The sequence below is a fragment of the Zingiber officinale genome, chromosome 4B (assembly GCF_018446385.1).
Source record: "Zingiber officinale cultivar Zhangliang chromosome 4B, Zo_v1.1, whole genome shotgun sequence".
Classification (NCBI taxonomy): Eukaryota; Viridiplantae; Streptophyta; class Magnoliopsida; order Zingiberales; family Zingiberaceae; genus Zingiber; species Zingiber officinale.
Genome location: NC_055993.1, coordinates 95,319,438 through 95,346,472, shown reverse-complemented (window position 1 = coordinate 95,346,472; position 27,035 = coordinate 95,319,438). Strand labels below are relative to the sequence as shown.

Genomic DNA, 27,035 nt, shown 5'->3' with positions numbered 1-27,035 from the left:
AGCCTTCGCACCACTCCCTGAGCCTCCGACCCCGAACTACCTTCCGTTATCCGAGATGAGCCGGTCGGGGATGCCGAACCGACACAAGATGTTTTGCCAGATGAATTTGATGACCATCTATTCACTTAATCCTTTCTAGTGGCTCGGCTTCCACCCACTTTAAGAAGTAATCTACCGCGACGAGTAGGAACCTCCGCTGACTAGGCGCCATGGGGAATGGTCTCACGATGTCCATGCCCCATTGGTCGAATGGACAGGACATTGCGGATGCCTTCATCTCCTCGATCGATTGGTGCGGAATGTTGTGATACCTTTGGCAGGGCAGACACGTGGCTACTGTCCGAGCGACATCCTCTTGGAGGGTTGGCCAAAAATATCCAGCCAAGAGAATCTTTAGAGCCAACGAACGACCGCCCGGATGGTTTCCATAGGAGCCTTAGTGCACTTCCTGCACGATGTACTCTACGTCCTCTGGTCCAATGCACTTGAGCAGGGGTCTAGAGAAGGCTCTTTTATACAGCTGATCTCCGGCCAAGGTGAATCACCCGACTCTCTTCTTTAATAGTCGCACTGCCTCTTGGTCGGTTGGAGTTCTACCCAATCGAAGGAATTCAATTAGAGGCGTTCTCTAGTCACTCAAGAAGACCACTCCCTCCATCCGGTTGATGTGTGCCATTAATGAGACCTACTATATCGGGCAGCTGATCACGACTAGGGATAATGAACTAGCTAACTTAGCCAGTTCATCTGCTACTTGATTTTCCGATCGGGGTATCTTTTGTAAAGCGACCTTTCGAAAATTTGCATTCAGCTTCTCAAAAGCTTCTGCATATAACTTGAGTCAGGAGCTGATAATCTCGAATGTCCCTGATAGTTGTTGGGCGGTCAACTAAGAGTCTGAGTGAATGAGGACTTTTGTGGTTCCGACATGCCGCGCTGCTTGTAAGCTGGCTATCAAGACTTCATACTCGGCTTCGTTGTTGGTAGCTCGATAGTCCAGACGAACGGAAAGTTACATCAGGCTTTCTCATGGTGAAATGAGTAGAATATCGATCTCGCTGCCTTGTCGAGTGGACGAACCATCAACATATATTCTCCAAGTTGTTGCTGACTCAGTGTTCTAGACTTTTGTGACAAAATTAGCCAAGGTCTGAGCTTTGATCGCCGTTCGGAGTTGATATTGAATGTCAAACTCGCTTAGTTCGGTTGTCCATTTGATTAGACGCCCGGACGCCTCTGGATTAAGGAGGACTTTTCCCAAGGTACTATTGGTCATGAGGATGATCGGATGAGTGATGAAGTACGGGCGGAATCTCCGAGCGGCAAGCACCAAAGCGTAAGCTAATTTCCAGACCAGTGTAGCGAGATTCGGCATCTTTCAATATATGACTTAAAAATACACGGGTTACTGTCCATGGTCATTCTACTTGACTAATGCCGAGTTGACCGCATGCTCGGTGGACGACAAATAAATCCAAAGCGGCTCCCAGGCGCTCAGTTTAGCTAACACAGGCAAGGAGTTAAGATACTCCTTGAGCTCTTCCAACGCCCGATCACACTCCACGTCCCACTGGAATCTTGCCGCTCGGCGTAGCACCATGAAGAACAGTAGACTCCGATCGGATGACATGGATATGAATCTGGACAACGCTGTGATCCGTTCGGTTAGCTGTTGTGCCTCTTTCAAGCTACGGGGTGGGAGCCATATCTTGCAGTGCCTTTACCTTGCTCGGATTCGCCTCAATCCCTCACTTGGTGATGATGTATCCGAGAAGCGTCCAGTCTTAGCGCTGAACAGACACTTATTCGGGTTCAACTTTATACCGTATGTCCTCAAAGTTCGGTATGTTTCTTCGATATCTGCACACATATCAGCAGCTTGGACTGACTTTATTAATATGTCGTCGATGTATACCTCTAAGTTGCAGCCGACCTACTTCCGAAACACCTTGTTCATTAGCCTTTGGTAGGTGGTGTCGGCGTTCTTCAGTCTGAACGACATGATGTTGTAGCAGAACGTTCCGTCGACAATGATAAAGCTATCCTTTTCCTGATCTTCTTTGGTGAGCGACACTTGGTGGTAGCCTTGATATGCGTCTAACATGCAGATCAGCTCACAACCTGCTGTAGAGTCCACCATTTGGTCTATCCGGGACAGCGGATAGAAATCCTTCGAACACACCTTATTCAAGTCACGGAAGTCAATGCACACCTGCCATTTGTTACCCGGCTTGAAGACCAACACGACATTAGCGAGCCAGCTCAGGAAATGGACTTCCCAAATGTGACCGACTTCCAATAATTTCTCTATTTCTACCTGGATGATCAAGTTTTGCTACGCGCTGAAGTCCCTTTTCCGCTGCTTCATGGGCTGGGCGTCTAGTCGGATATGAAACTCGTGCTGGGCGACACTCGACGAGATTTCGTGGAGCCCGTGGGTCGACCAGGCGAACACATCATGATTCCGCCTGAGATAGGTCGACAACTCTGCCTTTCTCTTGCTCTCCAGATTGTCGGCAATGAAGTGGTCGCACCCGACCGGCTCGGGTGAATTTGAACCTCTTCCTTTTCTTCACAAACCATCGCAGGGGGCTTCTCAATGATGGTGTTCACTTCCAAGCGCAGGTTTTTCCGAGAGACTCTTACTTCAGACTTGACCATCTCAACGTAGCATCGTCGAGCGGCCATCTGATCTCCTCTAACTTCCCCTACCTTATCGCCCACCGAGAATTTGATCTTCTGGCAATAAGTTGACACCATCACTCAGAACTCATTGAGCGCCGATTGACCCAAAATGACGTTGTAAGCTGAAGGCGCGTCTATCACGATGAAGTTTGTGGTCCTTGTCCTCTTCAGGGGCTCTTCTCCAAGCGAGATAGGCAACTCAGTTTGTCCGATCGACAACACTTCATTGCCTGTGAAACCATAGAGTGGGGTTGTCATTGGCAACAGCTTGCCCCGGTCAATTTGTAGCTGATCGAACACCTTCTTGAATATGATGTTCACCGAGCTCCCTGTATCAACAAAAGCTTGATGGATTGTATAATTGGTGATTACCGCTCGGATTATCAGTGCGTCATTGTGAGTAGTTTCCACTCCCTCTAAATTTCTTGGCCCGAAGCTGATTTTGGGTCCTTTAGCTCTCTCCTTACTGTAGCCAATAGCGTGGACCTCGAGTCGCCGAGTGTACGACTTCCTTGCTCGGTTAGAATCTCCACTGGTCGGGCCACCGACAATCATCCCTATCTCTCCTCGAGCCGCGGTACTCCGGTTCTCTTCCTCTCGCGCTGACGATTTGTTCCGCTCGGCTTAGACTTGGGAGAGACTATGACTGCTCCCATGCTGAGGTCGATGGTGGCGTGGTTTGGTTGTTGTCTTGTCTTCTTCCCATCGGCTAGTTGATCGGCACCTTTGTCACCGATCAGGTGATGGGGATCGACGACGATATCCTTGCAGGGTCGGTCTGCTTGCTGCTAGGTCATAGCAATCTCGGGTGTTGTGCTTCGTTGACTGGTGGAAGGAGCAGAACATCGACATCCATATCTTGCATGTTGCAGCCTTTAGGCGAGTGGCCGCCACATGCTGCACGGCATGTGTCCTGGGCTCGTGTGGCAAGGCTCCTCCCGAGCGAGGCCCCTTGGGGGGTTGATGATTGTTCGGCTGACACCGTTCAGACGCTCCTGTGGACTTGGTGGGTGTCTCCTTCTTTCTTGCTGTCTGGGCTTCTTCCATGTTGATGTATTCATTGACCTTCTTTTGTAGGTGACCAAAGTCCCTCGTTGGCCTCCAAATAAGCGACCGGAAGAACTCTCCTTCGGTGAGCCCTTGGGTGAAGGCGTTCACTAACACTTCCAAGGAGACTGCCAGGATGTCCATCGCCACCTGATTGAGACGTTGAATATAAGCTCTTAATGCTTCTCGAGGCCCCTGCTTTAGTGAGAATAGATTCACACTCGTCTTCTGGTGGTGGCAACTACTAGCGAAGTAATGTAGGAAGGCTGCTCGGAAGTCCTTGAAGCTACGGATCAAGCCGCTCGGCAACCGTTTGAACCAATGTTGCGCCGATCCAGATAACATGGTGAGGAAGACTCGACATTTCACTCCATCTATGTACTGGTGAAGTGTGGTTGCGTTATCAAACTTGGCCAAGTGGTCATCGGGGACGGTCACTCCATTATATTCTTCAATCGTCAATGGGGTGTAATGCTTCGGCAGAGGGTCATTTAGAATCTCCTCCGAAAGCTGTTGATTGACCTATTCAGGTGAATCATCCTCTCTGGGTACCTTCTTTTTTCTTGTGTCTCGAGCGGGGGCCTCATCCGAGGAAGATCCTCGGTCTTTGTCCGCTCGGGCCCTCTCTTCTGTTGGAGTCCATAACGGCGCTTGGTGGAATGGGACTAGCGCATGAGGGGCTTCCCCATAGGTGTCGCTCGACCTTTTGTTTGGTTCCCGAATGTCTCGGTCCCCTCGCTCAGCCTGGCGGCTTGCCGCGGATGCTGCAGGCTCCTGCACTTGACATTTGGACAATACCTGTTGGCGCTCGACCAACGTCTATTGTTGCTGTTGTTCCACTATCTTCGCTGATCGGGCCTATATCAACGTGTTGAGTTCTTCTTACATTAGCGTCACCGTTGTGATTCGTCCAACGTCTTCCATCTTCTTGTTCGGATGCAGGTTACGTTCTCACAAACGACACCAAAATGTTCCTGTCCGAAAGCGTGAAGCTGGAAAACCGGGGATGTGGCAGCTCTACTGACTGGATGAAGATCTCACTCCTCTCTGCAAAACAAAACCAAACCAGAAAAGGGGTCCCTGGCGTTAGGCCTCCGACGCTCAAGTTAGAAACATAAGAAGAAGAACAGAAAGTGAAAGTACTAGGGACAAAGATTAATCTCGCCTTTCTTCATACCTATCATACTTTTTATACCTGTCTTAGTGACCCTTCATATTCCCCTGTTTAATGATATTAATTGCATACAAAAGACATGTTTGGCTTGATTTCCCCGCATTCAATGATAGATAGCATGTTCTCTTTCATTTTCTCTTCTCCTTATTAAGTATCCGTTTTTTTCTCTTTTATTATATTGATTTATTATTCACTGTACATGGCACACCCCGAGCCAGACCAATGGCCCGCTCGACCCGCTCTACTATCGATCAGGCTGACCAGACGCTGTTTCTTCCAGACGGTCGATTGGATAGCGGTTCCTCCAATCGGCCTATGTATCCCCCTCTCGTTCGGGCGACACGATTGAACCACATTGACCATCTTGACTTTGACCTCCACCGTTGACCCATACCAGGTGGGCTCCTCCTTACTGCCGCATCATGCATAATGTCAATATACTTCATATCAGCAAATTTTAAATCAAATTAACTTGTTCAGAAACATTAGTATATTCTTCCAACTTTATAAATTATTTTTTATCTAGATTCCAGGAATTAGTTTTGGAATCATCCTCTATAAGAGTTGTCTTTAAGCTCTTCCATAGAGTTATTTTGGATGCTATGCTTGGTAGTGTTAAAAAATGCTTCTTATATGTAATTGTTTATAGTAACTTGGTTCTTTTATTTCCATTGCGCTTCACTAATCAAATTGTTTTTCTCATGTATTAGAAGCGAGTTAATTTCTCAATATTTATGCTCGAGTTCCTAGTAAAGCAAACATATCCTTTTGCTGTTAGACGCTAAGTGTGTTTATCTTCATGCATTATAAATAATTGTTTCCCTATTGGTAATTGGGAGTCTATAGAGACATGTATCAAAGTTACAGATATCCGACATACAGTGCTTATTCTTCTAATGGGACAATGGGACATGGTAGAAAAGTTTATGACCAGCAGCAATATTGACATCCACTTCCTCTTTTCTAGACATCAGAAAATTAGTTCAAGTCATCAGGGAGGCCCTTCCGTCTCTGGTGCCTCTGACCAGCTCTCAAACCTAATGGATACACATACAAATGGTGATATCAATGGAAATGGGCTAGGAACGACGAGGTCTAACCATCGAAATTTACAAAATGTCTCGCAAGAGAACGGAGGTTATCAGGACTCTCGGTATAATTCTGGCAAAATTTGGTCAACTAAATTATGGTATGATGCTACATACTTCAACGGGCAGCAAAGTTTAGATCTTCCTCTTATAGTTCAGTGTGTAATGCTAACAACTCATCTGTAAGAATCCAGGGACAACAACTTATTCCTCATGTTATCGCAGTAGCTTAGACGACAATCGTTGTTTATGTAATTTCAAAATCTGCCTGCTTTACTTGCAACTGTTTTTTGGTCATATATTGGATGACCTTCGTAATCACCGTGTGCTTCATTTTTAGAGTATTTACGTGCTTCATTTTTAGAGTATTTACATTTTTATGCTATATTTCTTTGTTGGCTAAGATTAACAATTACATTACAAATACTTGTATCATGTTGTGTTTACGGTTTATTTCCCAGGGAATGAATGCCCCATGGCCAACATCTAGAATGCGTCCAACTGGGCCTTTGGTTACTAGCAGAACGTATGGATTTGGATATGGACATGCAGGTATGTTTATGGATGATAATTATCACCCTCGAGGCCGTGGTAATGATCATGAATTCAGCGGTGAGTATGAGGATCATGTATCAGAAATTGTCTTTGCATTTCTCAGAAAATTACCTTAGCAAGATGTATCATTGATTCAGGTAACAATTTATCGGTATCGCAGAGATGGTTGGTCGTGTAAATTTCAACAAGACTGCGGACTTTTGGCAGCAAAATAAGTGGATTGGCTGCTTCCCAGTCAAGTGGCATATTATTAAGGATGCCCCAAATAGCATTCTGAAGTATATCACGCTAGAGAACAACGAGAACAAACCTGTTACCAACAGTCGAGAAACTCAGGAGGTATGTCAGATTATGACATGTATCAGCACATAAAATACAATTGATTTTTGCTAATCATATCACGCAGGTGGAGTTAGAGAAGGGCCTCCAGATGCTCAAGATTTTCAAGGAGCATATAAACAACACATCTGTTCTTGATAATTTTGCCTTTTATGAACATCGCCAGCGGTCTATGCAAGAAAAAAGGGCAAAGCAGCAGCTAGAGAAGCAGGCAAGTTGGAATTTAGTGTAGTGTAGACAAACAATAATAATAATAATAATAATAATAATATAGCTAACCATAAATATGTTTCAGGACTGGGATGGAATGATCTCACCTGATGCTAGTGATTCAATGAAAACCACCAAAGGTGCAGCAAATGATCAGCCAATGGCGTCTGAGTTGTTACCCCCTTTTTAGCCACCGCTGCAAGGCTTGATTGTCGATGCATTCTCTTAGTCAATGCTTTCGAATGATTGGCAGCAACTGGAATCCAGATGAGATAACTGAAAGAAGATTTGATAGTGGAGACAAGATTTTGCCGATAGATGAGAAAACAGGAATCCAGCCAACAGCTGCTTTGCTGTACTTGGCTAGTTTTGGTCTGTTGTCCTGTAAATTGAGATAGATTTGCTCTTATAACCAAGATAGGCTTCTAGTTTTGGTATAGCTGCCTCCTCCTGCACGTTGAAGCCAAACCACATCTATGGAATTGCGATTGGCATCCTCTTTACAATTTTTATTTTTTTTTATTGTTTTGCAAAATAAATGGAAGAAAATATCCCAAAAAATTGTTCTTTCCTATGCACGGCGCTCCTTTCTGCTGGAATACAAACCCTAACAATCACCCTTGAAAAAAGAAAAAAAAATCATCAGAATCTAACTATATGCAACATGCATCGCTAGAAAATTGCATTTCTGATTCATCTTTGACTTTATTTTGCAAACTTTCCAAACTCTGTTCTTAGTTAACTGCCAGGTAATTTTATAGTCGTATCATACTCCTAAAGCAAAATATATTTTAGAGCTCTACATGGTTAAGTATCCAAACACGTCAACCATAATGTGTTTAATGTATACAAAGCAAAACCAAACGATTTTGATCTTGGCAATTCAGCCAAAAGGTTGCCAGCATACAAAACTGGTAGTAAGATAAATTTTGATGATGCACCGTTGCCAGCAAAAGGTGATCTAAATGAATCCACTGTTGCAATTGCCTTTAAAATGAAGGAACAAATGCATTCAATAACGTCAATGATATGTCATGCTTCTGTTGCCCTTAGGAGGGAAACCTTGACGGCGCGGTTGAGAACTTCTTGATCTTCCTTCAACTTTGCCATTGTCTTCAGTTTCATCTTTATCACCCTCCCCAATCTTATCAAAATTAAAATATCCCCTTGTAGCCGAATAATCAAATGGTAGCACACTAGGATTATTTGCAGGCTTTCGTGATGTTCTAGGATTCAGTTGGTTTTGAGAGTTCCTTCTCTCATGGATCGACTTAAAGCACTTGTCAAAGTTTATGATAATGTCGACTGGATCATTAGTAGCACTAGATCCAGGTTGATCTTCTCCACCACCGCCAGTGTCGGGATGAGCAGAACATTCCACATGATCCATGACATTGTCTCTTGCTGAACTATCAATAAGAGTCTGCTCACAGTCACTTTTCGTATCCAGTGGTATGACCTCCTCAGCATGCATTTTTGGAGGATCTATGTCCTTGACATGCAAATCTGAAGGCTCCTTGTGCTCCACGACATGAAAATCTGAAGGTGTGTCCCCACCAGAAAAATGATAGAATGGGAGAGCTACACTGGATTTAATCTGCTCGACTTTACTAACATTCTTACCCTGGAGGATGAAAACAAAAACAATATACAAAGATAAGATGAATTTACTATTGATATAGCAGGGGAAGTTACTAACTTCACAACTGACGTTGCTGATTTACAAACGAAAAAAATGGCAACCATAAAGGAAAACAGTGGTATGAATTTTATTAGTGAAGTAATATTGTAAATTTGATTAGCCAAATAGTCCAAATAAACACTGAAGAATCCTGGTTTAACTCCAAAGTTCAGCGACTCTCAAGTTTCACTTTTTTAATGACAGTGATCCTGAATCTGTAGCAAGTATAACTTCTTCATAACTGTTGCTTATCTGAGCCTTGGAAAAGTATCTCATGTAGCTTGTCAAGTTATGTGATTAATCCATGTAGTCATAGATAAATTCTCTCTTATACGATAGTAAAATAATTGCCAAGCTACAACATTTCAACTGATTATGAAGTCACAAAGAATACCTGTCTAATGTGACCCACTTTATCAGAGGTAAGCATTTTTCTAGAGGAAGAATTTCCAAATAAGGCTCCAAAAGCACGAGTAGGTTTATCCAATAATTGGACGGCGGCAATTTCACCCTATAAAGATATCAAGAGAAATCAATCAAGTTGATTATCAGTAAAAAGACAGAAACAGCTGGAAAGAAACACACTTGTTTTTGTGGAAGATGTTCAATGTTTTTCTTATCCCTCGTTTCCTTCTTTATTTTTTCAGTTATCTCAGGTTGCATCAATGAGCACTGAATTTCAAACAATGGCAAAGCATTATTTTCTTGCTCCATCATAATAGCCGGCGTGTTCCCGCTTCTTGGCCTTGAGATAGATTGTTTGGGGCAGTCTTCTACAACATCTGTAACATGTCCAACTGTTTTAACAGTTTCAACACTTGTTTCCGTAGCAATGCTGCTACTCTGATCAACATGTTCAGAACTTGTAGATTCCATACGTTCATCAGTAGCTGGGATTGATCCAGTGTTTCGGTTATCTTCCATATGCTGCAGTATCAGTGTATGCAGTATTAAAGAAAGGTAAATATTTGGAACTATAATTTTGATAGCTTGAGAATGCTCATAACTTACTGCTTCTAGCCGCCTCTCCTTTAGCTCTTCAGCTATCCCCTCGAAAGAAGAAGAACTGGCAATTGAACGCTTAATAATTTCAATTACAGAAAGCAGATGGCGCTCAATAAAAGGGTGCTTTGACTTCACCAGCCGTCGTAATTTAACAGAAGTAGTAGGCATCAGCCTTGCTTTTCAATCAAACAAGATAATCATAACGAATAAGTTCTGATGTAAGATCTGGAAGATCAGCAAAAATATTCAAATTTTACCAATCTCAAGTAGAGTTTTATTAGGTAATATATATCCAGTACTCTCATCCTCTGCACGTGCAATACTATCTCTCCACTGACAAAGACCCTGTTTAAGATGCATGATTGCCATTAACTCATAGAAAAGGATTGGTCATGCAAAAAAAGTAAATAATGAATAGTAGGGTATTCTAAGAAATCGTCAATAACTGCAAATTTTGATTAACAGTTGCGGAGTTTGTTTTTTCCAATCCTATGGATTTCTAGAAACCTCATGAAATTGATATTTGGTTATCTTCTTTTACAAGAGAATTCATGTGAATTGGAAGGATTTGAACCCGAGGGTAGAGAGGGGGTAAAAAAACTCAAACAAAAAAATGCATCTATATCACTTCTCCATGAACATTACTAATATACCATCTATTCTAATGAACCATAGGTTATGTTGCAATGAAAGAAAACTGTTTTTTAAATCTTGTTGCAACTGGGTTCTCCTTTGACAATATGAAAGCTTATGTTTCTATAGTTATCAAACTTATGATTAATAATAAAAAGTATCGCATGCTTGAATTTTTATCCTACATCCCACACTGATTCAAAGATATGGATTGCATTATTTCTAGTTAATATTATTAATCTTATGCATAATATATTAGGAATATTAATGTACAAGACTAATTATCCCCTCAAATCTCAATATGATAATCCAACTTTCCTCTGCATTGATATACCATGCCATAGACTTCTGGAGCTAATTCTCCTATTAATATATTTCTAAGATGTGAACTCGAATACCAAATATAATCTGAGAGAAATAACAGGTATAATATGTTAACATGTGTCTCTGTCCCAATATCAGATGAATCGATGTGCAGTTTGTAGCTACAACAGATAAATACTTAATTAAAGTTATTTCAGCATATCATCTAAGTACTTGAATGATAAGATCTAACACCTCCTTCTACCCAGCCAACTTAGTGGACAGCTATAAATTAACCCCGTGATTTACCTCCCTTTATATAACCTAGGGATGGACTATGAGGGGCGTTTGGTGAGCATAATCACCTTTTGCTACAATTGAATGATAAGATCTAAAGAATTAATAGGCGCATAAATCATGCTTTTATCTGAGAAATAATATGCCAACCGTGTATTAGTGTCAAAAGCACACCAAGAATACCCATCATGCTCAATCTCACATTTATTTCAATTGGAAAGCAGATCAGTGATATATAAGTAAAATGCCAAATATACTTACAGCTGCAACTGCAAGTTGCTCTGCATTTAAATCAATGTATGATAACCTGTTGACCATGTCAAAAGAGAAAAAGGGTAAGAAGAAGAGGGGAACTTTATAAAAAGGATTTGTAGCAAATTAACATAGACGAGAAAACTGGACTTCATTTGAACAGCAACTACAAATTAAAGAATGGTAGGAATGACAAACCCATAGATGTTAAGATATGATGTATCTGTATAAAGTTCTTTCTCATATAGTTGCATGCAGATTTCACCAGTGCGCTTGTAGACCTGAAAATAGTCACAGTGAATAGAATTATGTTACACAGAGAATCAAATAAGAATTGTCTTACACAGAACAGAAAAGATACTGCATAAATAATATTCATTTTGTGCTTAGACTAAGTGGTTGTTTTCAATTTATAAATGACTACAACAAATTCACCTCCAATAAAAGATCGTTGTCATCTGATGATTCTGCTAGCAATCTTCTCTTCATCTGATCATATATAAAAAACAGGTAATGTGTATCTTCTCTGGCATACCTATAAGAAGCGACTATAGTCAGAATCTTATAATAGTGGGTAAATACAATAAAATGAAGTATTTAAGTTTCAACATAGATGAATTAAAAACAAACTATATGGAAAGATTAAATATTTTGCACTCTACTTTAGCATTTCATCTGGAATAGGGCGCAATCTCCAATCTGCATTCTGGTACCTGCATCAATTGACTTATTAGCTCAAAAAAATAAAAAATAGAAATATAATAATAAATTATTTAATAGAAGAATGATAAATTTCAGAAAGCTACTCTTTGTTAGCATTTACTCCACAAAAATGATTCAGAAGATACTCCAGACTGTTCCTTTCCAATTGCAATACCCTTGATGCCTGTATAAAGAAAAATAGATAATACTAAGTTTCTGAGAACAAGAACTCAATGTACCTAAACATAAGCATATCTAAACTGCAAGCAAGACAAATCAAGGAAAAAGAATTGCAGAACCCTGGCTATTTTACTACCCTACCACATTGAGGATGTCACATTACTGGGGTCACCATTATTGGAGATTTTGAATCCTGAATATACCACTAGACAATCATAACAAGTAGCCCTTTAGCTGACTAGGGTAATTAGATCTTCAATTGCAATGGATAACAGATGAAAATAGTACATATTTCTAACAGTTAAAATGTTGAAAATTCTTCCGAAAAAAGTCTGGTAGGACTCATCTATTCTAGAATTTACAAAAGTTAAACCCATAAAGAAACTGGTGGAAATGCTTACCTGTCCAGTGTCAAAAAGGTTGCACACATATATGCCAAAATCACATTGCAGCCAAATGATATCACGATCAGCCCCATGCATTATCTAGAGTAGAAGGTCAACATAACAAAAAAATTAATTTGTAAATTTTAATCAGTTTTGAAAGGAAATATAAACTACCTTTCTCTTGGAATGATCTTTAAAAACTTCTCTCAGGTGTGGTCCAATATGTATTCTTAACTTGAGGGTGTCAATCACAAAATCTTCAGCTCTCGTAGATATTTGCATCAAACAGGTGAGCCCCTGGAATGACCGGTACTGGTTGTGTTCCAAATCCACCTGGAATGGAAAATTTTAACCATCAAACATATTCAAAACCAGTAATAAATTTCAGTTTTTAAAGGAACATATTTTCCGATCTTTGTATCAATATATTTCCTTACAAATATGAGATGAGCCAATATAATGAGTGTATGGTTTTGCCAATAAACATGTATTCGAAGTAGAAGCAACAAACATTCTTCACATTTTATACCCTGACAACTAAGTAGAATACAGTTCTACAATAAACTTTTCTTAGTAATTATTTTCACAAAAACGATGGAAAAATAAAAGAGTGGTGGAAGATGAGGTCTTTTCATCAACTTTTTAATGAAGGTTTAGATGACTAACTTAGGTAATTTAAGTAGATCAAATGAATATAGAAATTTAAATTTTTATCGTAGAATTCAAACTTCAGAAATAGAACAAGGTTTAAATGGGATGTACAATGGAAAAATTGTTGGACCAGATGATATTCCGATAGAGGTATAGAAATGCTTAGGGAAACATGGTATTAAATGACTTATAAAATTATTTAACATGATATTGAAAACGAAAAAAATGTCTGATCAATGGAGAATAAGTACTCGAGTTCCCTTATATAAGAACAAGGAGATATACAAAATTGTGCAAACTATAGGGGTATTAAACTAATGAGTCATACCATGAAATTTTGAAAAACGTAATAGAAAAAAAATTAAGGAAGAGTCCACGATGATTGAAAATCAATTTAAGTTTATGCCTCGAAGGTCAACAATAGAAATTATACATCTTCTTAGATAATTAATTGAAAAATATCGTGAGCAAAAATAAGATCTACACATGATATTCATTGATTTAGAACAAACTTATGATAGAGTCCCAAAAGAAATTATATGGAGAATTCTAGAAAAGAGAGGTGTTAGCATAACATATATTGAACTAATTAAGGATACGTATAAGGATGTAACGTCAAGAGTAAAGACTTCAGGCGGAGTAACTGAAGCATTTCCAATAAAGATAGGGTTACATTAAGGATCAGCTCTAAGTCCCTATCTTTTTACACTAATTATGGATGAACTCACTGCACATATTCAAGACACAGTATTATGGTGCATGTTATTTGCAGATGATATTGTTTTGGTAGATGAAACAAGTAAAAGAGTAAATGCTAACTAGAATCTTGGCGGGAACACTAGAAGGAAGAGATTTTAAGCTTAGTAGAATAAATACAGAATATATGGAATTTATATTTAGCAATATTAGATATAATGAGATAATTGTTAAAATAGGAGATAACGAGTTGCCCGAAATCGAGAACTTTAGATATTTAGGATTATTTTTTGCAAAATGATGGAGGGATTGAGAGAGATGTTTTACATAGAATACAAATAGGATGGTTGAAATAGAAGAGAGCGTTGGGTGTTTTATGTAACCATAAAGTACCTCTAAGCTTAAAAAAAATTCTACAAAACCACAGTTAGACCTGCTATGTTATATGGAGCTGAATGTTAGGTTATGACTTGAGCATATGAGCAGAAGATGAGAGTTGTAAAGATGAGGATGTTAAGGTGGATCTATAGATATACGAGAATGAACAGAATAAGAAATGAGAGTACTAGAGAGAAAGTCGGAGTTGCATCTACTGATAAAAAACCCCGAGAGACACGTTTAAGATGGTACGAGCATGTATTTAGACAACCGATAAATGCTCCAGTTAAACGATATGAAAATATAACAAACACATATATTAAACGAGAAAGAGGAAGAACAAAAAAGACTTTATTAGTAACAATAAAATAAGATAAAATTTATTTAAATATAGATAATGATATAGTTGGAGATAGAGCTCAATGGCGTAAAAGGATCCATATAGTCAACCCCACCTAGTGGGATCAAGCTTGGTTGTTGTTGTAATTATTTTCATAAAATTGGAAAACATTAACAATAGAAAGTTATTATGCAGGGTCTCCTCAAAGCTAAGATAAAAAATCTTGCTTCAATTTCTCAAACACCAACTAGCCACCAGCTAGTTATTCCACGAGTTATTCTCACAATAAAAAAGCTAGTGTGAATCGATAACAATATTCCAGTAGCATGGTCACTTCAGAGTTAACATAAGTAGTTGTGTTCCTGAACAAAATGAGATAAAATCCACAGTCAAATCACTGGCATGGCTGACTCAAAGCCAGCAGATGAATTTATTTAGTGATACTTGTATACTAAGTTAATCAATAATCAAATAAAATATAGAATAACTACTATTTTTAAACATAGTAACAATTAGACCACATGAACCACCAACAGCCTCTATAAGGAAAGAGAAGAATACAATACTAAGTCCACAGAAAACTCTGGAAGGCACTAACCGCAAATTCATCTACACCCTGCAACTTAGCAGCTACCATTTTCAAGTCATTCACGCCTTCCACCAGCTTAAACGGAGTGCTCTTGAGAGGAAGAGGTTGAATAGGGTCACCTTCACACTTTCTATCAACAAAGTCCACAACAGAAAACTTTTCCTGTTTATTTAAGAAAAGCATAATTTAATTGTATAAAAAAGAAACTGAAACACTGTGGTAAACAAGACGTATTTACTATAACAAAAAAGATTTATATCAAGGGATCAAGTTTTTGAGAACTTGAGTACACCTGATACACATAAAATTTAGTTGACGATTTGGATGTCCATATGAATAAGAAGAGACAGAGTGGGTCCCAACTCTCTTCCACTATCCCTTTCCTTTTCCCAATCTAAGTAAACTTTTACCCTTCTCTCCCCACCCTTTACCTTCTCTCCTTTTCCTCCCCCTTCTAAGGAACAAATAGACTCGAATTCTAATAAAACTCAACCCTAATGTACAACAAAAAAGAGGTTGGGATTATAAGAAACTATCTATTATTAAGCATTTAAATTTATTCGGTACATTAGGCAATGCTAAATAAGAAGTCACAACCCTAAGCTTGATTTGTCGTTATGAAGAACAAAATAGAATGAGCTAGGTCTATAACACATCAAGTGTCTTTCTGAAGTTCCAAGAAAAGTTGTAGAGATAAAGAGAACCAAAAGATGATACTAAGAAGCACATTAAAAAAAAGTGTCAACCATGTCAGGATGCCAATGTTAATGATTTATACACCTAGTCCATTAGAGACTCAAAGAGGTACCCACCTTAAATCTGCAAGTGATGAAACCTATGCAGAAAAGCTTATTTATGTACCACAATATATTGATGATCCTTGGAGCATGTTGAACACCAACAACAACTACTCATTTGACATCAACAAGATAACTACGGGCTAACCAACAGAGGCAAACATACAATGTGCAAATGTCTTTTCATTATTTACCGTTCACTATCTTACATTTCTTTGAGATTTCACAAAATACTGACTGTGGCATCCAAAGTATTACCTCAAGAACACCCAGTAAGGGTCACATAACCTTATGAAACTACTACACTGCATGACACTCCGCTGATTTGATATCCACATATGTGCAACTTAATTTTTTGGCAAAGAAGGTAGACGGATGATGTCACCTACCATAATTGCACAATCACAGGGTATCATCACTTATACAGAAGTACAAATTTATAAAGATTGTTAAAAAAAGGAAACAATTTTGTGATATCAATATTGATAATTTCACTTCAAATAAAATACCATAGCTAAGAGATAGAACAAAGTGAAGAAGGTACCAGTTTATGAATACATGTTAACCATCTAAATATGAAAAGGGGGGGACATGGAAAATACAAAACATTTGATAAACTGACCAGCGGATGAATGAACCGACTTCCATCTGTGCTCGTCTCCAGCCATACATGATCAAAGGGTTGATTCTTGTTATTTACTATTATGTTATACTCATCTTGTGGCCGTGGAATGGTCGGAATGTGAAATGGCACTTTCGAACGCGCTTCTGTTGTCCTCTTGTCCTTCGTTGCTACATTAACAACTGACGAAGAGCACGAGGCAGGGAAGGCCTCATTTTTGTCCGTACTGCGTGCACCCCCATTCTTTTTCTTGTTCTTCCCGTAAACCAACATAAACCCGCCATCTTCCAGTTCCGTTGCCGTAGTTTTCCCACCCGACTCTTCCTCCTTCACCTTCAAACTCTTGAACTCGTCCATAGAGATTGCGACCCGATCGATCAATTCGTCGCTGAGGCCGACAAGCTAGTCGTATGTCTCGTCGAGGTCCTTGGCTAGCTTCGGCGGGCGATGCTGCTCAAGGAAGACTCGGCTTTCTCTTTAATCTCCTTGACAGGGAACCCATCGAAATTGAAGAGGAAATGGAAGTCCTTACCAAGAGGGATATTCCGGGAGCAGGCGGAAGCCTTGGTTATCGCAGCAGCGACGGGGCCGCCGATCAGTGTGCGGAGGCTGTCCGCCTTGTGTTTCAGTGGCGAATCGGCCTCCGGGGATCTTCGCTCATGAATCGAACGACTACTGTAGGAGGTACAGCATCAAGGTAAGCAGTCGTTAGAGCTTTAGGGTTTGCCGACCGCCATGGATGTGATTGAGGGGTTTCGCATCGGTGGAAGGAGATCTAAAAGCCGAGCTGTGGAAGCCAACGATCGTGGCTTTGAGTTAAGCGGTGCTCGAACTTGTGCTTTTTATCGTACTTATAATTGCTATAACATAATAAAATTATTTTAACTTAATAACCACAAATATATTAAAATATTTTTTTTTCTAAAATAGTTTTAACAACTAAAATTAGAAATAAAAAACCACGAATTATAAAATATAAGAATAAGATTTTTTTTTATTAAAAATAGAAAGAATAAATGTAAAGCTAATATGGATGTACAGCTGTAACTAAGAGTTTTAGGCAGGCTATTAATGGAGGCGTAATTCATTAGATAAATAAAACGAGCGATTAAAGCGAAAAAAAGACTTTTTAAGAGGCTGTGATTAGCTTTAATAAGAAATACTATTAATGAAAATTCAATCAATTAAATAAATACTCAGACTTTTTAACAGTCTTGTGAGGTTGCCATGTGTTTTCTGTTAAGACACACATCATTTATAAGGTTCCAGTGAGACTCTTTGAAATTTAGGGGACGACATTTATAAGATGAAATGAAGGATAAGATAATATAATATTTAAGAGCAATTAATGTAGCGAGAATAAATAATATGTCACTATTACAAATAAATAAAAAAATAATTTAATTAATTTAAATATTTACGATGATATTTATTTAGATACTGACGATAATTATGATTTTGAGGAAATCACTTGCTTCCTTGTTTATCTAATCCACACTCGTATCTTTTAGACACGGTTTAGAGTTTCCGAGTTTTTTTATATATAAATCATGAAATAAAAATGATATTTTAGGTTGGTTTAATTGTTTTTTTTTCTTAAAACGTTTACCAAGACCGAACATTTTACCGATTCCCCATTGTGAAAAAATGAATTTTCAAATTGAGCCACAAAAGATAAAAGTCCCGTATTCTCACGCAGGATTTTATCAGGTGTACCCCTTTGTCCAGACGGTTGGGGGTGCAATTTCTGATTATGCGAGTAATCTTAACATGCCCAATCCACCGTCGTCGAAAAAGAGCGCATCTGAATCGCAGCCACTAGTCGCGTGCGCACGAGGGGAGCACGTGGGCTGAGTGCCGTGTTGGGTGACCCACGAGTCTATAAGTAGCGGCCGATGCCTCCGCCTCTCATCGCCTAAAGTCTCAAGAAGCCCCGTATTGGGAGCGATCTCTGTCGCGATCCCCTCTCGCGCAATCTCCCATCCTTGGGCACTCGCAAGCGGAAGCGCTATTCCTTTCTCTTCTCCCTCACCGGCTTGATTCTGGTGAGATCTCGTCGCCCTGATTCCCTTCTTCGCCCTTTTGATTCATGAAATAAAGCCCTAGGGCCGCCCGCCAGCCGTTCGTTTGGATTTGAAACCCTAGGCTTCGCCCCGCGTAGGATTGTTGCGATTTGCCATTATACGGTAGATTGCTTGACAAGAGAACCGTTTGGTTGTCTCTGCAATTGGTTCTTCGAGCCCCTGATTCATAGCTTGGCATATAGAGCAGAACTGTTGTTCTCGCAATAGGGCAGAAAGTGCATGGTTGTCAATAGGCAATTCGTGGCTTCACATGTAGGCCAATTCTGTATTTCCTGGATGTTGATAGCCTGTGGTAGTATAGATCAGGTAATCATTTCTTTTCCTGTGATTGCTTCTACTACTTATGATGGTTAGATAGCTGCTGTAGTCCGAACAAGGGTTTTGTTTGGTTGATTAGCGTATCCATTCACAGTAACATCTTTAACAATTACAATGATCAGAGATGCATAGCTACTGCGTTTTTGTCTGCTTTATAAGTCCACACTAAAGTTGCATTTAATGGCAAAACAATTGAAGACCTTTATACGTCAATTATCTAGATCAGCATGGTCTTAATACATTTGGTGACTGGATTTATCTTGTCTTAACTCCAGATCGTTTGTTTCTCTAAGTAATGCTTTGACCTTTTTATGTAAACAATAGAAAACTAGAAACGTCAGTTATTGAGTCATATTTGTTTCTTCTTCTTTAATTTCTGATGAAAATTTTCCGTAGAATTTTCCCTATCATTCTTAACTGTCTCATCGTCTAAAACTACACAAGTCTAGGATATTTACTTTCATGCAGAGTGACAGTTCAGAAAAATGGCAAGATAGTTATGCCTTTTAAAAATTCACATACTCATTTAAATGTGAGAGTATATTTCTATATTTTGTTCTGATATTTTTATGTATTTGCAGAAAGTTTTTAAAGAAGTCAGTTTCAACAAATAATCCTGCAAAAGTGCAAGGTGAAGCTTTGTGCATGAGACTTTAGTATAGTGTAATCCGATAGCTTTTATGTGTGTACATATGAAATGGGTGGTTCTGGAAGACTTCTATTTGATCTTAATGAACTACCAGAAGAAGAGGTAAATGTGGATGATTGCCCAATCGTTTATCAGCCGCAAAAATCTCTTCCAGTTTCCACGTTGAACAGTTCAACTCTTTTGCCATCATCTGAAGCATGTCAAAGGATACAGAATAACCATGCTTTCACACATGCGTCGATCGGTTCTTGTTTTCAACCTTTTGTCAGAAAAGAAGTGTCAAAGAAACCAAAAGAATTTGAAAAATTAGGAGTTGAATTAAATACAGACCAAGCTTCAACATCTGTGGCTTCAAGTTTTGAAGATGTTAACAAAATTAACATACTGGTCCAGTCAGGTTGTCAGGGTGGCCAGACAGTTGAAAGAGAAGAAGGGGAATGGTCTGACATGGATGTCAATGGAGATGATAATGCTAGCATTTCAAGCAATAAGCAAGAGATACTTGATGATGAAACTACAGAGAAGCAGATAATGAATGAAGAAAGTTGGTCTTGTGGTAAGGCTGATGGTAGTGGTCATAACAATTCTAGTCTTTTGGGAATTACTGTTAATGAAGTTTGTGAACCAATAAGAGATCCGAATGAGAATCTCCCTGTCTCAGAGAACTATGCAACTTACAATTCTAGAGTAGACGCCCCTGTTGATGGATTTGGGGAATCGTCAAGTGTAAAACCAAGAGAAGTTAAAGGAGTTGAAGCAAGTCATGCTCTGAGATTTGCAAGTAATCCTGTTAAGAGGCCTAAAATTGATGAGCACAAGGAGGCAATGTTGGGTAAAAAGAGAGCCAGACAAACTGTCTTCATAAATGTGGAGGACGCAAAGCAGGCTAGTTCAATGAAAACAACCCCTAGGAGGCAGACTTCTTTTCCAGCAACAGTTGTTACCCGAACTGTTAAGGATTCATCTCGTGCTAGTACTCCTGTTATTGAACGAGGCACTGAAAGGCCAAATACTAAAGATCAAAAGCAATCTGACTTCATGAGCACCGACGGTAGTTCAACTTTGGAATCAGGTAACCTGAAAAATGAACCAAATGGAGATGCCATTTCAGGTCCAGGTCGCCCAAAGAAGCTGAATCACAATGAGGTTTTTTCAGAAACATATCCCTCAGTTTCAAAGCAGGTCCCTTCGAAGCAGTCTGTGGACACCAGACAATTCACAAACTCTTCTGTTTCATCTAGGAAGCCTCTTGTTTCTGGACTAGGCAACACAGATCAGAAATTAGGGGTAAAAAAGAATACTTCTTCCAAGAGGCAGAATTCAATCAACCATCAATACCAAGATACATCTGTAGAACGTCTTCTCAGGGAGGTGACAAGTGAGAAGTTTTGGCATCATCCAGGTTAGCACATGCTTTACTGATTCTTAGCCCTGACCTTTTTCATCTCATGGCATCCTTTTTTTTTTGTGGAGGAACTTTTATGAGTTGTATTTATGCTACTGTTCAGTTCCATTTTCATGTGAAGTATTCATTCAGTCATTATTTTTATTTGGCTGATCAGCAGTATGCTCGACATCTCAATTTTAGATGTAACTTGGTTAGTACATAGATATACCAAGTTAAGTACTCCAGGCTCCAGTATTGCAGTATGCACAATATGCTTTCTATTACTGCTTGCAAAATAAAGTTTCATATGACATAGGTGATTTTTCTGTGTTTCAGTATTCAATCTTATCATGTACTTGAATTCTCCCATAATTTATTTTGTCAAATACTTGTCCCTTTCCAGAAGAGACAGATTTGCAGCGTGTTCCTGGTCAATTTGAGTCCGTTGAAGAATATGTGAGAGTTTTCGAGCCTTTGCTTTTTGAGGAATGCCGAGCACAGCTGAACAGCACCTATGAGGAGCTTCAGGAGAATACAACAAGGGATGCATATATAATGGTTCGCATAAAGAATGTTGAGAGAAGAGAGCGAGGTATGCACATTGCAATTTATTCTAGAAATGGCCATGTGATTAAGTTTCTCTATATATTAATGTTGGTTCAAACAATATATAGCTAAAATAATCAAAATTAATTTTAGGAATGGTACTTCTAAGTGATTATGATCTTTTGCATTTCCAATTCCTGGCAATTCTATTCTTCTTTCACATGCCTTGTAAAATAGTCAATCTTTGTTAGGCTAGACTAGGTTGGTGATAACATGGCATGCTAAATAAATTTAGTATTCCTAGGAGTTCAAGAAGTATACTTGTTGATCTAGTATCATACTGCTAGTGTTTTTTCTAGTCTCTGAAATTTGACTTTAAAGATTGAAAGTAGTGAATGTTGATGTGGTGATTATAGCTAGACTATATTTTTATTTGACCTAGAAGGTCTTTGCTGAATTATAGATTGAAGTAGAAAGTTGATGCCCTTTTTGCTACATATAGCATGATAGTTTAGCAAAACTTTCTGGTTTTTTAAAATCCAATGTCACACAGATTTCTGTTGTATTCTGATTGAAATAGTGTTTGAGTGCTCGTCTGCTCTCCCTCCTTATTGCTTAATGTGTGATTACTGCATTTTCTCATGGATGCTTACAAGAATTTTATGGTGATTCTTGCTATAGACCCAAGTTGATCACGGTTGGATCTGTTACCTGGATAACAGAATTGGATCGATTTTCTCTGGGTACAGAACTTGCCTGGAAGATAGTGTGCCTGTTTTATGCAGGTCAAGCTAGCCTGTAACCTTGAAGTATATGTTCTGCCAAAGAACAATACTCGCTGCTACAGTGTCTGGCTGAGTAATTTTTCTTCCAGAGAATGTTGACGGTACAAGTAATAACTCAAATATTCATTAACTTTGTCTTCCTTTCTTGCTGTTATTGGATGAGACATAAGTTTGTTAATTACATTTCTTCCTTGTTTAGAGTGTTGGCAAGTTAAGAGGGAACCAGCATTAAAAAAGTAGCATAGCAGATAGAGACGAGAAAGCTGCCTGATGTGGGATTTCTATTTTCTAGAAGACAGCAAAATATCACTTCCAATTAATTTAGTATACCCAATAGATGATAAACTGTATCTATAAGAACGCTGAGATTAAGATCATATGGACATCTTCAGGGACAATTGTTTGATACAATAAAAGAGCTGAGATTTTTTCCTTATTCTTGGATCGAGTCATTTGCATTTTGATTATACTGTATCAACATGATAAGGCTACTGTTCTTTCATACAAATTTTCTCTAGTAATGCTTCCTTTTATGTTCAATTCAGGGTGGTTCGATGTTATTGTTCTTCCAGTTCATGAATGCAAGTGGAATTTTAAGGAAGGAGATGTTGCTGTTTTGGCATATCCAAGCTCTGGTGCAGGTTTGATTTAGTCTTTTTATTATCATGTTCCTTTTTTAGTAGTAGATTGGTGCATATGGATGAGTGTTCTACTTAATTTTTGAATTTTGAAATGAAAACACTCATTATGTTGAATATGATAGTTTATAATAATTCTTACATAATTTATTGTGGCTTGGAAGCAGGCAGATCAGGTAGAAGAGGTAATTATAGTACAAATGATGATGATGCTGAACACGAGACTCCCGGACGTGTTGTTGGTACGGTAAGGCGACATGTTCCTATTGACACACGTGATCAGCCTGGAGCCATTTTTCATTTCTATGTTGGCGACTTGTATGATTCTAGTAGGTAATATCCATCTTTAGATATTTCAAAATATAATTTCAATATCATTAAGCACTGGCTATCTATATGCATATATGTTGTTTTAGTTTGAAGTTGACGTAGACAAATATATATAGATATATTATTCTTTTTTAAGAAATTCTTCCTTGGACTAGCTGTATCTATGCCAACTGCAGTCTTTTTATGTTGCAGCAAGTCTGATGATCATATCCTGAGGAAGCTTGAACCAAAGACTACTTGGTACCTAACTACCCTTGGTTCCCTTGCCACTACTCAGCGTGAATACATAGCTCTGCATGCTTTTCGTCATCTTAACACCCAGGTTACATATACTACCTTAAATTGAAGATTTAAGAATTTTCTGGATCTGATGCTAATGTAACCAAGTTAAACAGATGCAATCTGCAATATTGAAGCCTAGTCCGGAGCATTTTCCAAAGTATGAAGAGCGGCCACCTGCTATGCCTGACTGTTTTACTCAAAATTTCGTAGATCATCTACATAGGACGTTCAATCTTCCACAGTTGGCTGCAATCCAGTGGGCTGCTATGCACACTGCTGCTGGTACCAATAGCAGAGGAACTAAGAGACAAGATCCTTGGCCTTTTACACTTGTTCAAGGTCCACCAGGAACTGGAAAAACACATACAGTTTGGGGAATGCTTAATGTGATTCATCTTGTCCAATATCAACATTACTACACTGCACTGCTCAAGAAACTTGCGCCTGAGAGTTATAAGCAAACAACTGAGATTAATTTAGTGAATGCCAGCAGTGGATCAATAGATGAAGTCTTACAGAATATGGACCAAAGTCTCTTAAGGACTCTTCCAAAACTTTGTCCAAAACCAAGAATGCTAGTGTGTGCTCCTTCAAATGCTGCCACAGATGAGCTGTTAGCAAGGGTTCTTGATCGTGGCTTCATTGATGGAGAGATGAAAGTTTATCGACCTGATGTAGCTCGTGTTGGAGTAGATTCACAGACCCGAGCTGCTCAGGCAGTGTCTGTTGAGCGAAGAACTGAACAACTTCTGCAGAAAAGCCGTGATGAAGTAATTAAATGGTTACATGACTTGAAATGTCGTGAAGCTGAACTGGCACAGCAAATAGCTCGCCTGCAGAGAGAGCTCAGTGTTGCAGCTGCCGCTGGTAGGTCACAAGGATCTGTAGGTGTTGATCCTGATGTTCTCGCTGCTAGAGATCAAAACCGTGACATGTTACTCCAGTATCTTGCTGCAGCCATAGAGAACAGGGATAAAGTTCTTGTTGATATGTCACGATTCCTTATACTGGAAAGCAAATTTCGTTCTGGGATTAACTTTAATATGGAAGATGCTCGAGCCAACCTTGAAGCAAGTTTTGCTAACGAAGCTGAGATTGTTTTTACAACTGTTTCAAGCAGTGGCCGGAAAATATTCTCTCGTCTCACCCATGGATTTGATATGGTGGTTATTGATGAGGCTGCTCAAGCAAGTGAAGTTGCAATTCTCCCACCACTGTCACTTGGTGCTGCAAGATGCGTTTTGGTAGGTGATCCACAGCAACTTCCTGCAACTGTTATCAGTAAAGCTGCTGGAACTTTACTTTATAGCAGAAGTTTGTTTGAGAGATTTCAACAAGCTGGATGCCCGACACTATTGTTATCTGTTCAGTATAGGATGCACCCTCAAATTCGTGATTTCCCATCACGCTATTTCTATCAAGGACGTCTGACTGACAGTGAGAGTGTTGTTAACTTAGAGGATGAGGTTTACTATAGAGATCCTCTGTTACATGCTTATGCATTCTATGATATTACACATGGAAGGGAGTCACATAGGGGAGGATCTGTGTCTTACCAGAATGTTCATGAAGCTCAATTTTCTTTGAGGTTGTATGAACATTTACAGAAGTTTGTCAAATCAAATGGTGGGAAAAGGGTAACTGTTGGAATAATTACGCCTTATAAATTACAGCTTAAATGTCTTCAACGAGAATTTGAGGATGTGCTCAAGTCTGAAGAAGGCAAGGACATATACATCAATACGGTTGATGCATTCCAGGGTCAGGAGCGTGATGTAATTATCATGTCGTGTGTGCGTGCCTCAAATCATGGAGTGGGATTTGTTGCTGATATCCGCCGAATGAACGTTGCCCTTACTCGGGCTAGGAGGGCCTTATGGGTAAGCAATTTTCTTAAATTAAGATACCATTTTACTTGATGTACCTAGTTTTTCTTAAGCTCTTAAAATATCTTTGTTGAATATTTCTTTTTGATTGCAGGTGGTTGGCAATGCTAATGCGCTCATGCAGTCTGAAGATTGGGCTGCATTGATTGATGATGCTAAATCAAGAAAATGTTTCATTGACATGGAAAGCATTCCAAAGGAATTTTTGCTGCTCAAAGGATCTGCTACGGCTCCTGCAAAGCCGACATTAAATAGCACAAGGAGTTCGCGAAGTGGTCATAGACAAAGGCACTTAGATGTGCTCCCAGAACCCAAGTCTGGAACACAGTCTGAAGAAGAAGATAAGCCCAACCATTTCCCATCTAGAAATGGAAGCTATAAAAATGTAAAGATGAATGATGCTTCATTAGATGATATTGGCCATTCAATCGAAAAGTCTAAAAATCCTTCTCAGTATAGCATGTCCAAGAGGCAAAACACTTCTGGATCTTCAAAATGAGAGATAAACAAGTTCACATCAGCAGGCAAGTTCCATCATTGAGTTTATAATTTTCAACTGTCTGGCAAGGCCAGGGAGCTTTGGTCTCACAGGCAAGACACTTTTGGTCATGGCTCGTCCGCGATCACTTGGTGGATAAATATGTGATACATGATTAGGAGAATGGTCAGCAAGATGATGATGGCTTTCCTGCACCTCTGCGCCAGAGGTGGGAAGATCCGTGCTGCACAGGGCCTGGAGACCAAGCACCTCTTGATCCCCATGTAAGTTTTATGAAGCAAAATGTATTTTGGAAGGAACCTTCCACTAACAGCAGACCTTGTTCCTACTGCCAGTTGAATTGCCACAATTTCAGACCATCACACGTTGATAACGACAGGGATTACACGGTTAGTGCAGTGATATCTTATTGGCCTTGGACGATCATCAGGTAAATAACATCGAGCGATTACACAGTCCCGTCATAACTTCACATATTTACTGTGCAGTATAATGCTTTAGGTTAAATTCCTTCTGTACAAACTGAGTTGTAGATCAAACAGTATCGGAGGGTTGACCTGACGGTAGGAAGATTGGGAAGGCGGCTGCTTTTGTTCATAACCTTTCTTTTTTTTTAAGCTGTATTAAGTTGAATAGTTAATTAATTCTTTCTGTAATAGTGTTCGAGAAATGCTCTATACATCAATTTGTCAAATTCCTAGACATGCATGCATTTCGATACCGTCGATCTCATTGACAAAAATTTACGCAATATTAAGAAGTTTTTTTTTCCAAATACCCTTGAAACTTTAAAACTGTCAAGGATATGTACTACACTATTTCGTTCAAGGACTTAATGGAGCTATTGGATAGAGGTAAAATGACAAAAGAATAAATTGCAAGGTTTATTTTGAAATTTTTAATGGAAATTTCCACATATCCCGAAGATAATTCTCATTCAGCCACCCGGCTGACAGTGTTGAACGTCACAATGTACGCCTCTCAATCATCCTGCGATTCTATAATTAGTGTTTCGTTGGCG

At 39.3% G+C, this 27,035-nt stretch overlaps 2 protein-coding genes and 1 long non-coding RNA gene across 6 annotated transcripts; 1 reads left to right on the top strand and 2 right to left on the bottom strand.

The window, feature by feature from the left end:
* Positions 1 to 6,686: 6,686 nt before the first annotated feature.
* LOC121977746 lies at positions 6,687 to 7,585 on the bottom strand. Its single transcript, XR_006111029.1, has 2 exons — positions 7,206 to 7,585; positions 6,687 to 7,087 (listed from the first exon to the last, which is right to left on the bottom strand). It is a non-coding gene; the product is annotated as an uncharacterized LOC121977746 (long non-coding RNA).
* A 266-nt stretch (positions 7,586 to 7,851) lies between these two features.
* Positions 7,852 to 17,437, bottom strand: LOC121975594 (protein RRP6-like 2). Its single transcript, XM_042527335.1, has 15 exons — positions 17,143 to 17,437; positions 16,611 to 17,060; positions 15,201 to 15,353; positions 12,712 to 12,870; positions 12,553 to 12,636; positions 12,076 to 12,155; positions 11,932 to 11,982; positions 11,705 to 11,804; positions 11,468 to 11,550; positions 11,279 to 11,324; positions 10,042 to 10,129; positions 9,791 to 9,960; positions 9,365 to 9,706; positions 9,174 to 9,290; positions 7,852 to 8,722 (listed from the first exon to the last, which is right to left on the bottom strand). Exons 2-15 carry the CDS (start codon positions 16,965 to 16,967, stop codon positions 8,120 to 8,122), a joined length of 2,433 nt encoding a protein of 810 aa, XP_042383269.1. The 5' UTR covers positions 16,968 to 17,060; positions 17,143 to 17,437; the 3' UTR covers positions 7,852 to 8,119.
* Positions 17,438 to 18,520: 1,083 nt separating this feature from the next.
* On the top strand, positions 18,521 to 26,716 carry LOC121975593 (probable helicase DDB_G0274399). 4 transcript variants are annotated; one of them, XR_006110370.1, is made up of 10 exons: positions 18,521 to 18,655; positions 19,594 to 21,063; positions 21,452 to 21,640; positions 22,925 to 23,020; positions 23,185 to 23,350; positions 23,540 to 23,669; positions 23,743 to 25,509; positions 25,610 to 26,277; positions 26,350 to 26,444; positions 26,516 to 26,716. XR_006110370.1 is itself a non-coding variant. In XM_042527334.1 (8 exons), the coding sequence occupies exons 2-8, from the start codon at positions 19,710 to 19,712 to the stop codon at positions 26,012 to 26,014; spliced, it is 4,107 nt and encodes a 1,368-aa protein (XP_042383268.1). In that variant the 5' UTR covers positions 18,521 to 18,655; positions 19,594 to 19,709; the 3' UTR covers positions 26,015 to 26,716. The 4 variants fall into 4 exon arrangements, 1 of the variants encoding a protein (XP_042383268.1); XR_006110368.1 differs by having other exon boundaries at positions 26,350 to 26,716; XR_006110369.1 differs by having other exon boundaries at positions 25,610 to 26,444.
* Positions 26,717 to 27,035: the final 319 nt, after the last annotated feature.